General features: G+C 49.7%; 2 protein-coding genes across 8 annotated transcripts; one reads left to right on the top strand and one right to left on the bottom strand.

Moving 5' to 3' along the window:
* Positions 1–494: 494 nt before the first annotated feature.
* SLC25A44 (solute carrier family 25 member 44) lies at positions 495–7667 on the bottom strand. Of its 3 annotated transcripts, XM_072114590.1 has the most exons (6): positions 7188–7401; positions 6959–7040; positions 6604–6707; positions 3858–4503; positions 3587–3714; positions 495–1702 (listed from the first exon to the last, which is right to left on the bottom strand). In XM_072114590.1, exons 4-6 carry the CDS (start codon positions 4477–4479, stop codon positions 1511–1513), a joined length of 942 nt encoding a protein of 313 aa, XP_071970691.1. In that variant the 5' UTR covers positions 4480–4503; positions 6604–6707; positions 6959–7040; positions 7188–7401; the 3' UTR covers positions 495–1510. The 3 variants fall into 3 exon arrangements, with proteins under 3 accessions (XP_071970691.1, XP_071970692.1, XP_071970689.1); XM_072114591.1 differs by lacking the exons at positions 6604–6707; positions 7188–7401 and adding an exon at positions 7531–7667; XM_072114588.1 differs by lacking the exon at positions 6604–6707 and having other exon boundaries at positions 7188–7399.
* TOMM40L (translocase of outer mitochondrial membrane 40 like) lies at positions 7097–12143 on the top strand. Of its 5 annotated transcripts, none has more exons than XM_072114596.1 (9): positions 7097–7113; positions 7928–8152; positions 8984–9051; positions 9287–9379; positions 9470–9571; positions 9651–9756; positions 10048–10170; positions 11342–11418; positions 11597–12143. In XM_072114596.1, exons 2-9 carry the CDS (start codon positions 8041–8043, stop codon positions 11837–11839), a joined length of 924 nt encoding a protein of 307 aa, XP_071970697.1. In that variant the 5' UTR covers positions 7097–7113; positions 7928–8040; the 3' UTR covers positions 11840–12143. The 5 variants fall into 5 exon arrangements, with proteins under 5 accessions (XP_071970697.1, XP_071970696.1, XP_071970695.1 ...); XM_072114595.1 differs by lacking the exon at positions 7097–7113 and adding an exon at positions 7509–7748; XM_072114594.1 differs by lacking the exon at positions 7097–7113 and adding an exon at positions 7509–7748 and having other exon boundaries at positions 7925–8152.
* The last annotated feature ends 40 nt before the right edge of the window (positions 12144–12183 follow it).

Below are 12183 nucleotides of genomic sequence, written 5' to 3'. Positions count from 1 at the left end.
AGCTCAGGCGCTGGTCCCAGCAGGGGCAGCAGAGAGCTCAGGCGCTGGTCCCAGCAGGGGCAGCAGAGAGCTCAGGCGCTGGTCCCAGCAGGGGCAGCAGAGAGCTCAGGCGCTGGTCCCAGCAGGGGCAGCAGAGAGCTTCAAGAAGGGTCTAGATGCCTTTTTACACCTAAACAACATATATTATACTATATAGAATTGTTTCCCCTAAATCTCTTCCTCATCCAATCCCTTCCCTTCCTTGGTTGAACTTGATGGACAAGTGTCTTTTTTCAACCGTATAAACTATGAATGATTACTGAGGGCATAGAAGCTGCAGTGATATGTTCCGTTCGTTACACAAACCTAGGACCTGCCTGCAAGTGATGTGATAAGATAATGAATCCTAAAGACTTTCGGTCCATGGACATTTCCTTCAAGGACTAAAAGAAAGTACAAAATAAGTCACAAAAATCTCCCAAAAGAAACAAAGACGATCTGGAAAGAAATACACAAGATTTTTCTTTTTTTTTTGAGCCTTCGATATCACTTGTTACGTTTAATAACTCACAGAAAAAGGGTCTGTCGTAGGCAACACAATATAAGATATTATTAGGATCGGTAGGTAAAACCGGTTATTCCCTTTTAGAGCCTAAATCTCTAGTACATGGATCTCCGCGGCTTCCGCGTCCTCGTATCTCGCGGTACGGCCCGTACACAACTCATCACAATGTTATAGTAGGATCTGGATGTGACATCTACACTCACACAGCGGCGACACCTACAAATACACGGAGGGGGTCACACCGGGAACACGCCGGACTTTACCTAACCCTCCGTTATCATCTCATCAACCTCTAGTCTGATAACCGGGAGACTGTGCTGCGCCTTCTAGAGGAGCCGTAAATCATTATATGACCAGCACAGGAAAACCAAACCCCCAACAAAACATAACACATATAGCAGTGACTGAGATACCGCCCAAACCCCCCCTGTGGACTTCCTGCTCGTGTAAACTCTCCCCCGATTTGGCAATCACATAAAAATTAAATGAAACTTGAATAGACTCTGTATAAAAAAAATCTGTAGGTTATTCTAAAAACTAAATATTTTTTCATATTTTTCTTTTTAAATACAGGAATAAAAATTTTTTGTTTTTTTTTTCCAGAAGGCCATTAGTTATCCCACAGCGGTAATGGAGAATCCACCATAAATTCATTTTGGTAACCGTACTGGGGGAGGGAAACAAAAATACAAAATATTCGCTGGCCGTGTACTCCGCGTATCGCCAGCTCAAGTCCCAGTGCAGAAGAAAGTGGTTGTCCTGGTAAAACGTTGCGCCCTCGTCATTCTGACTGTACAATATACTGTCCTGGTGCACGTTACACGAAATAAATATATACACACGTTGTGTACACTCCAGTGGAATCTCGACAATCCTGCGAAGCCGTAATCCAGCGCGCTGCGCTCCGCCATGGGAGAGTTACCCAAATATACATATAGACATCGTACATATATAGCGCTGGCACTGTCACCAGTGTCTGGAGTCCACCAGCTCCGGCCGTAGGCTTAGCTTCTTCAGAGTCTCATAGCCCACTACTATGACAATAGTGGAGGGGGTAGCGGAGATAATCCGAGCAGAGAGGCCTTTAGTCAGACCCCAAGGACCTTCCTCAGCCATGAGCTGCCGAAATGTGCCGATAATGGAGCTTTTACCTTCCACCTGCAATAGATGAATGAAATAAATCCTACACACCCATCAAAGACAACCATACAACAATTACTATAATACTGCCCCCTATGTGCAGGAATATAACTACTATAATACTGCCCCCTATGTGCAGGAATATAACTACTATAATACTGCCCCCTATGTACAGGAATATAACTACTATAATACTGCCCCCCATGTACAGGAATATAACTACTATAATACTGCCCCCTATGTACAGGAATATAACTACTACAATACTGCCCCCTATGTACAAGAATATAACTACTATAATACTGCCCCCTATGTACAGGAATATAACTACTATAATACTGCCCCCTATGTACAGGAATATAACTACTATAACACTGCCCCCTATGTACAAGAATATAACTACTATAATACTGCCCCCTATGTACAAGAATATAACTACTATAATACTGCCCCCTATGTACAAGAATATAACTACTATAATACTGCCCCCTATGTACAAGAATATAACTACTATAATACTGCCCCCTATGTACAAGAATATAACTACTATAATACTGCCCCCCATGTACAGGAATATAACTACTATAATACTGCCCCCTATGTACAGGAATATAACTACTACAATACTGCCCCCTATGTACAAGAATATAACTACTATAATACTGCCCCCTATGTACAGGAATATAACTACTATAATACTGCCCCCTATGTACAGGAATATAACTACTATAACACTGCCCCCTATGTACAAGAATATAACTACTATAATACTGCCCCCTATGTACAAGAATATAACTACTATAATACTGCCCCCTATGTACAGGAATATAACTACTATAATACTGCCCCCTATGTACAGGAATATAACTACTATAATACTGCCCCTATGTACAGGAATATAACTACTATAATACTGCCCCCTATGTACAAGAATGTAACTACTATAATACTGCCCCCTATGTACAGGAATATAACTACTATAATACTGCCCCCTATGTACAAGAATATAACTACTATAATACTGCCCCTATGTACAAGAATATAACTACTATAATACTGCCCCCTATGTACAAGAATATAACTACTATAATACTGCCCCCTATGTACAAGAATATAACTACTATAATACTGCCCCCTATGTACAAGAATATAACTACTATAATACCGCCCCCTATGTACAAGAATATAACTACTATAATACTGCCCCCTATGTACAGGAATATAACTACTATAATTCTGCCTCCTATGTACAGGAATATAACTACTATAATACTGCCCCCTATGTACAGGAATATAACTACTATAATACTGCCCCCTATGTACAGGAATATAACTACTATAATACTGCCCCCTATGTACAGGAATATAGCTACTATAATACTGCCCCCTATGTACAGGAATATAACTACTACCTGTATGATGCTTCTATGTATAATATATACTATATGCCATGACTGGTGTGACACTACTATCAGTATATTTGGGGGTTGCTCCTGGTGTACACAGGACATGTGACAGAATAAACATCTCTCGGCTCTAGGACTTTGGATCCCGGTGATGTGTTTGTAGTGATAATACAAAATCAAAGCCTCCACTAAAAACAGTTGGGTTTATAGACTGGCTAATCATTGGGTCAGGTCTCTGTGTGATACGTATTTTTAGGAATAATCTGGGTGATGGACAAATCTTTAGGCAGTAACAAGCTACCCGTGGTCAATACTGCCGAATAATACCGCACTTTTCAGATTATAAAACACTTAAGCAAAAAATTAAAAAAAATTGGGCCTTATTTGAAAAATATGGTTACTACAAACAGCCCCTGTGACAGACACAACAGTCCAGAATGCTGTGTATGCGGTATAGCGCCCCCTGCTGGTAGATTTACTGGTATCATAACATTACCTGCACACGCGCCCTGATCACGTCCATGGGGTTAGTGATGGTAGATGCTGTGGCGGCTGCCAGCGGGCCGGAGATGGCCTGAAGCAGGAGGTGAGGACAGTCTTGGGGCGACAGTCGGGATAATTGTTCTAGAAGAAACAAGAGAATCAATGTCGAAAGCAGATGAGACCCGATAAAAGTATAGACGAGACACTATAGCACAGAGCGACCGTCCCACCTACAGGACCACATGGAGGTTAACGTCAACTCTACAGACCTCGCGAGGACCTACCTGCGTAGAAGTGGTAGAATGGCCACCAGACGGCGCTGTTTGGGATGTAGGTGAGCAGAGACGCCACGTAACCTCTGTAGAAACCCTTCAGCCCGTCTGCCTTGAAGATCTGGAGAATGATATCCTTGGTCTGTCCAAACATCACAGCTTGTTTCCTGTCGGCGGGGTGCACTCGGAACCTCCCCATGCTCTCGCCCACGCGCTGCATCATAAGGTGCTGGGATATGACGTCGATGGGCACCGTGATGCTCTGAGCCACCAACGACGCCGAGCCTCCTGCCACCAGAGACTTGACCGTGTTGCTGCTGCTGTAGCCGGACACGTATTTGCGGGTCAGTTCATAGGTGGTGACGTAACACTGGCCGGAGATCAGGGTGAACGTGTTGACCAGGAAACCTCGGTAAAGTCCGGCCGCGCCCTCCGACCTCAAGATCTTCACAAAGGCGTCAAATGTCCCGTTATAAAGACTTTTACCCTTCTGGACCTGAAGCCTCGTCCGAATAAGGGTGAAGGGGTAAACGCTGACCCGGATCATCATAGTCATACACACCCCAAATACATAGAACTTCTTCTTGTCCAAATGTTCCCATTCTATTATCTGAATGTTCCTCTTGTCCTCCATGTCTGCGATCAAATGACGTCACACCTGCAGAAAGACGCGACAATCAAAGACCGAAGACACCAAGGACAACACAATACTAAAGCCATATAAACCACATTATAAAGAAACCACATGGAGCATGCTGCTAGAACCTGGGGATCTGAGGATGTAACTACAGACATTACTGACAAAATGTTGGATATATTTGGCTCTTGGATGAACATACAATGCCCTCTAAACTTTAACTGTGAGCAAAAAGTGCCCCCAACTGTTCATTGCTTTAGTCTTTTTGCACAATTTGCTGTTCTCTAACAAGGTTGTTTGATCCATGAATTGCTCTATTAAATTTCTTGGATCAATTAGAATTGGTAATGAGACAGTCCTCCTCATCATGCTGTTCACATTACGAGACGACACCCAACAATTGATCAAGCAGGATGTTCTATGACAGAAGTGGTCACTGAGCTTGGAGCGTCTTAGAGAGTCATTAATAGGTTGTACCAGAGAGAGCGGAAGAATCACAGAAAGACTTAAGATTAGATGTTCTGTGACCACATCTTATGGCCGCTGCATTGTGAACAATCCCCTTTGGGACCAGGTGATGAATGTCAGATAACTAAAGGGAGGTGAGAGGCACCAGATGTCACATCAGACCATTGGAAAGTGCATACATCAGTGCGGTCTGAGTGCTAGACGACCTGCAAGGTCCTGACCTCACCATCTTACATGGTCCAGGGAACATCTACGCTGGATAAGGGACCTCATCTGACAAAGCGTCAGCTCATCAAGGTAATGGTGAAAGAGCTCCAGGAGACTGAGGACCTCACTTGGAGGGGCCTGCACTCTCTCCAGACCAGGCATCATGTAGAGGCCATAGAGACCTCCCAGAACCTCAATGACCTGAGGGCCGATCATGAAGAAGAGTGGGAGCGGATAATAAGTGATTTGTGACGCTGTTATCCATGCTCAAGACCACATGACTAGTTATGGACCGTGACCTGTATCCTGGGGGGGAGGGGTGCACCCAGCACTGGTGATGAGTTTTGTATCTATACAGTTGCAGCCTCCACCTAGATGCTTTACTTTCATGATACATGTAGTAGCGCATGTGTGGCTGGTATAACACAGCTATATACCTCTACCTACAGATGCAGGTCTTGTCCTCCTGCTCAGGACTGATCCGGATTGTCCTGGCTCCTGCTTATGGGCTCGGCAATGAATACATTTCACAGTTTATGACCCGTTCCCATGTTTCGGCGTCTCCTCACACCTTTTCCTCCAGTGTTATCTGAGCTGCCATCCTGAGTCATAAATGCTTGTTCTTATCAGGTCAGTGACCCCCATCATCATAGGTGTCTCACGCCTCACCCCCACAGGAGCCGATCACAGGGATCAGACACAATGTACCTATAGCTGTGTCCTGCAGGGGTCCAGACAATGGTCACCATAGCCCTGCACTCAACCCCACAGGAGACAATCACAGGGATCACACACAATGTACCTCTAGCTGTGTACACTGGGGGCAGATAATGGGTGCCATAGCCCCTACCACCCACTGAGAGGTGTCTGAGGTCAGGGTGCAGCTTGCGCCGGAGCAGATCACAGGGATCAGACATAATGTACCTATAGTGGGGGCAGGGGTCCAGACAATGGGCACCATTGCCCTGTACTCACCCCCGCAGGAGACAAGCACAGGGATCACACACAATGTACCTCTAGCTGTGTACACTGGGGGCAGATAATGGGTGCCATAGCCCCGCACTCACCCTACCATCTACTGAGAGGTATCTGAAGTCTGGGTGCAGCCCCTGCAGAAGCCAATCACAGTGATAAGATGTACCTCTAGCTGTGTACACTGGGGGCAGGTAATGGGTGCCATAGCCCCGCACTCACCCGACCACCCACTGAGAGGTGAGGTTTGGGTGCAGCTCCTGCAGATGCTGAGTACAGCGGGGGCAGACAATGGGAGCCATCAACCTAGGCCAGTGGTGGCGAACCTATGGCACGGGTGCCAGAGGTGGCACTCAGAGCCCTTTCTGTGGGCACCATCAGCCCAGCACAACAGACAGGACTCAAAGAATCTTCCTACAGTTCCAAGCAACTTAAAAGATGCTGCTTTCAGGCATATTCTAAAGTGATACTTACTTCTCTACTTGGGACTGTAGGAAAAGGGAGAATGAGCAGATAGGGCAAAATTATCTTCGGAGGACCTCCTGCTGACCCCACAATTCTCTGTGTACAGAGGGACACTGGAAAGAAGATAAAATTATGCACATTTTCCATCTTGTCCTCAGGAGGCCAATATGATCGAAAGTTGCTGAAAACGGGGAGCAATAAGTTACTGCTTTCATTTTTGGTTGGCACCTCACGATAAATAAGGGGGGTTTTGGGTTGCAGTTTGGGCACTCGGCCACTAAAAGGTTCGCCATCACTGCCCTAGGCTCACCCCACCACCCCCTGAGATAAGGACAATCCCAGGAATGGGATACAATGCACTCACCTCTCCTCTGGGGGCGCCCTCCTCGCGTCTGACCATACTGAGCTGCTCACAGCCCCATCGCCCCGAGCTCAGGAGACATCACCTGGAGATAGAGAGTGAAGCCAGGGCTTAGATACCTGCATGCCCGCGGATGAGGACATTACATGGGTGATTATGTAAGAGGCAATGCATGCTGGGACGTGTAGTCCCCCAGGTGATGGTCACGTGAAGCTGGCCCCGCCCCCGGTACCTGTCGTTGTGGCTCGGCTCGGGCTCCCGGTGTGTCCAGGCCTCAGCCCCGTTCTCTGGTGCTCAGCCCCGGCCGCTGCTCTGCCCTCTCTCCCCGGGGACACCTTGCTCCCTACTCGCCTGCCCCAAAAACCGGAAGCCAGGGGCCTGGTTGCTAAAGCCAATCACAGGCGCCCGTTACGTCACGTGGGGGGCTGAACACTGTGCATGGACTGATCCATGACTCAAGGGGGGAGGTTACCTTTTCACTTGACCGCAAGGTTTTTTTTGGGGGGGGGTATTATCAAAACCTGTGTGCTAATGAACCGACCAGGTTGCCATAGAAACATCATAGCTTCTCCCACCTGCGGATATTTCCGTCGTGAAGATCTTTTATCCATAGTCCTAGGACGCCCCTCCCACTCCTGAAGGAGACCCGGTTACCAAGGCGACGGCTCTTCTGCCCACACCTGACATGGCCGCCGGGGGAGCTTGACGTCACTGTAGGCGGAGCCTGCCAGCAGCTGCAATGGCCGCCATCATCCTGGTGACATGAATGGTGGGAAAGTGAGGGCAGGGGAAGGTAATGGAGGAGCAGGTGACGTCAGCAGAGGGTGATTATATCTTATTGCAGGTGTCAGCAGGTGACTGGGTTGTATTTCCATGAGGGTGTGATGGATGATGATGTCACTCATGTGCTGATATATGATGTATGATGTCACACACCAGCCCCGCCCCTTATCATGGCTTTTTATCCAGCAGGTCTCGTCTTCTGAGGAGCTGATAATGCCCGAAGCCCCCCCAATCCCTTCCTGATCCCAGCAGTGACCTCTCACCCCGCACCAAAACCTTATACTGGAAGCAATATCATCACCATGGGCAACGTCCTGGCTGTGGCGCCCCCCAGTGGCTCCTGGTGGATGAGGCGGAAGCGAGCAGCTTTACCCAACCCGGGCAGCTTCGATGAACTGCACAAGAGCTGCAAAGGTAATGGCAAAGAGGGGGTTAAAGGGGGTGTCCCAAGTAAATCAGTTATCCCCTATACACAGGGCAAGCTATACCCTATACACAGCGGGGGACAAGCGGATCGGTCAGGGTGCGACTGCTGAGACCCCCAGCTCTGCAGCCCCCTGCTCCTCCATTCACGGTCTATAGGAGAGGTCAGAAAGAACGATCCGTGGGATCTGACCGATGAGATCCTCATCTTTAATATGACACCAGGAGCATTTTTCTAGGTGCTATAGAACAGAGGAGAGAGGCTTTGGTGACACCTGAAACCACTAAACTTGACTCGTCTCATGTGAAGAGTCATATTTCATCCCCTACCTGAGGGCTGGTGGTACAGTGGGGTAAAATCTGGTGACTGTTCCCTTAAAGCCTCGCATAGTTCCCTTCATTTCCCCGACCCATCCAGGTAGAGGGTAAGAGGAAGGTCAGGTGGAGGCCCTCCTACAGCTAGAGCTCCCCTTTAAAGGCAGTTGCCCCCAAGCAAATATGTTCCATCATAATCACTCCCTGCCTGTGCGGTTACTGCACTGATCCGGTTCCGTCCGTTCATTGATTCTGTGATCTGTCCGGTAAATCAGTCAGGCACACGGAGGGTCTTAACCTGCCTTAAAGGGGAGATCTAGTGGGATGAGAGTGAGGTCTCGATGTTGGTGAGGTGGGGTCTCCACACAACTACCTGTGAGAGGGACAAGGATCAATCTCCATAAGACCTAAAGGGAAGGTCCGCCTAAATGAGCGGGGCCTCCATCTAGAACGGGTAGGTCTCCATCTTTACTGTAGGTGTCCTGACTCCGCCCTCTTGTCTTGCAGAGGTTTTCCCGCAGCAGATGGAGGGGATGAAGCTGATCATCAATAAGAACCTCAGCAGCCATTTCCAGGTATCTGCCGCCTCCTCCTACTTTTCTTTCCATTATATCATTTCTTCATCTCAAGATCTCTGCTTCCTGTCAGTAAATAGTCCTAATGAATACTTCTCACTGCTGAGGGTCTGGTATTCAGTCCTGATAATCCGAACAGAGGTCTTGTAAAGTCTATTACATAGTTAAATTTTTTCATGATGGTGGAAAATCCCTTGAAGGCGGACATCTTGGTTAACCCTTTTTTTGCCCTCAGGTCAGCCACCAGGTCCACATGAGCACCATCGGCCTGTCCGGTTATCACTTTAATGGCAAGTACATGGGAGACCCGCAGCCCGGCACCAATGAGGTACAGACACACCTCTAGGGTCAGCCAATCAGATACCAGTGTAATGTAGGGCAGCCGGCTGATTGGACGCTTTCTTCTCTCTTCTTACAGACATTCCCGCTGCTGACCGGAGACATGGACAATGCGGGAAGCCTGAACGCCCAGGCGGCTTTTCTGCTGGCCGAGCGGGTCCGGTCCAAGGCTGTGTTCCAGGTAATCATTCATATAACACGTCAGGAGCCCGGGAAAGCTGGGGGATGTGTCTGCCTCACTTCTACTCCTTGTTATGCAGACTCATCATTCCAAGTTCCTCACCTGGCAAGTAGACGTGGAGTATAGAGGGGAGGATTGTACAGGGACCCTGACCCTGGGGAACCCCGACATCATCAACGAATCAGGTATAGGACCCCCTATATACAACCAATCAGAGGGACAGGGTGGTTCCTATTCTGCTCTCAGCAGCCACCAGGTGGCAGTGTATATCATACAGTCGGACAGTCTGCAAATCCTCATCTGATTGGCCGTCTTGTGATCATCCTGGTTGTAAGTAGTGACCAGGCCCTTGTGGTGGTCCGGGTGGTCAGCACTTCTAGATCAGATGCTTCACTACCTCCCTCAGGGAAGATGATGGCCGCTGGAGCCCAGTATTTCACATCTTGCTTCTCCTCTCCTCTGTTCTTTCCCTGCAGTCATCTTGGTGACACATTTTCTGCAGAGTATCACTCCCCGGCTGGTCCTGGGTGGAGAGCTGGTTTACCACCAGCGAATGGGAGAGGAAGGGGCCATCTTGACCTTGGCGGGAAAATACTCCGGTATGATATTACATGGAGGGGCCGCTAACACGTGATTGATCGTGGTTCTGTCCTGCAACATCTTGCATTGATCACTCATAATGTGGTACCACCGAGAAAACCAGACTTCTAACACTTCTGTAGAAGGGGGTGGCTGGACTATGAGACTTCCCATAGGAGGGGTGTGGCTGGACTATGAGACTTCCCATGGGAGGGGTGTGGCTGGACTATGAGACTTCCTGTAGGAGGGGGAATGCCTGGACTATGAGACTTCCCCATGGGAAGGGTGTGGCTGGACTATGAGACTTCCCATAGGAGGGGTGTGGCTGGATTATGAGACTTCCCATAGGAGGGGTGTGGCTGGACTATGAGATTTCCTGTAGGAGGGGGAATGCCTGGACTATGAGACTTCCCATGGGAGGGGTGTGGCTGGACTATGAGATTTCCTATAGGAGGGGGAATGCCTGGACTATGAGACTTCCCATGGGAGGGGTGTGGCTGGATTATGAGACTTCCCGTAGGAGGCGTGTGGCTGGACTATGAAACTTCCCATAGGAGGGGTGTGGCTGGACTATGAGACTTCCCATAGGAGGGGTGTGGCTGGACTATGAGACTTCCCGTAGGAGGTGTGTTGCTGGACTATGAGACTTCCCGTAGGAGGGGTGTGGCTGGACTATGGGACTTCCCTTAATAGGGTTGTGGCCGGACTATGAGACTTCCCGTAAGAGATGTGTAGATGTACTGTGAGACTTTCCGTAGAACGGGTTCCGTAGGAGGGTTATGGCTAGACCATCAGACTTCCCGTATGTGGCTGGACCATGAGACTTCCCGTAGGAGGGGTGCGGGGCCGGGAGGCTTCCCGTAGGAGGGGTGCGGGGCCGGGCCGGGAGGCTTCCCGTAGGAGGGGTGCGGGGCCGGGCCGGGAGGCTTCCCGTAGGAGGGGTGCGGGGCCGGGCCGGGAGGCTTCCCGTAGGAGGGGTGCGGGGCCGGGCCGGGAGGCTTCCCGTAGGAGGGGTGCGGGGCCGGGCCGGGAGGCTTCCCGTAGGAGGGGTGCGGGGCCGGGCCGGGAGGCTTCCCGTAGGAGGGGTGCGGGGCCGGGCCGGGAGGCTTCCCGTAGGAGGGGTGCTGCTTGACCTGCAGACTTGTGGTGGTCTCTCGCTGTGTTGCTGACTTACCCCTCTTGTCTCTGTAGCCCAGGACTGGGTGGCAACTCTTAATATCGGGTACGGCGGAGCCCACGCCAGCTACTATCACCGAGCTAACCCACAGGTGAGTGTGTAGCTGCCGGAGCAGAGGATGCTGGGAGTATCTGTGATGGCGTTCCATCCGCTGCTGTGATATACTGTATAATATCTTACACCTGATGTTACTGTATTGTGTTCTATAGATATGTTACATTATTATGTAGTGTATCATATGCTAATCCTCCTCTGGCTCCTCCCCTCAGATCCAGGTGGGGGTGGAGTTTGAAGCCAACACGCGTTTGCAGGAGACGTCCTTCGCGTTCGGTTACCACCTGAACATCCCCAAGGCCAACATGGTATTTAAAGGGTCTGTGGACAGCGCGTGGTGTGTGGGGGGCGTCCTGGAGAAGCGGCTGCCCCCTCTGCCCGTCACTTTGGCCCTCGGGGCTTTTATGAACCACTGGAAGAATAAATTTCACTGCGGGTTCAGCATCATGGTGGGATGAGGGGCGGCCGGAGCCTCTGCTCTCCCGGATGTGGGGCCATAGCCTGTGTGTCCTCTGTTATCGCTGGTCGGGGCCGGGAGGACTATCTGGGACAATGCTGCCCCTAGTGGTGACCGTACTCTCAGGTCTCATCCATTCCTCCAATACCCCCCACCACTACCCAGGATGCCCAGCGGCCCACGTTTACAAGGTCCATACGGCTGGAGGGCGACTCATCCCATGTACGTGGCACCTCACACCTGCAGGAGATGTGTTTGGCCTCTTGGAGGCGCTGTTCATGTTTATAAAGCCGTTCTTTCCCAGATTTACGCCTCTCTTGTATTGCTGGGGAAGGGATGGACAAA

The sequence above is a fragment of the Engystomops pustulosus genome, chromosome 7, assembly GCF_040894005.1.
Source record: "Engystomops pustulosus chromosome 7, aEngPut4.maternal, whole genome shotgun sequence".
NCBI classification, from domain to species: domain Eukaryota; kingdom Metazoa; phylum Chordata; class Amphibia; order Anura; family Leptodactylidae; genus Engystomops; species Engystomops pustulosus.
The sequence above is the reverse complement of the archived record's forward strand: the minus strand, read 5'-3'. Positions and strand labels throughout refer to the sequence as shown.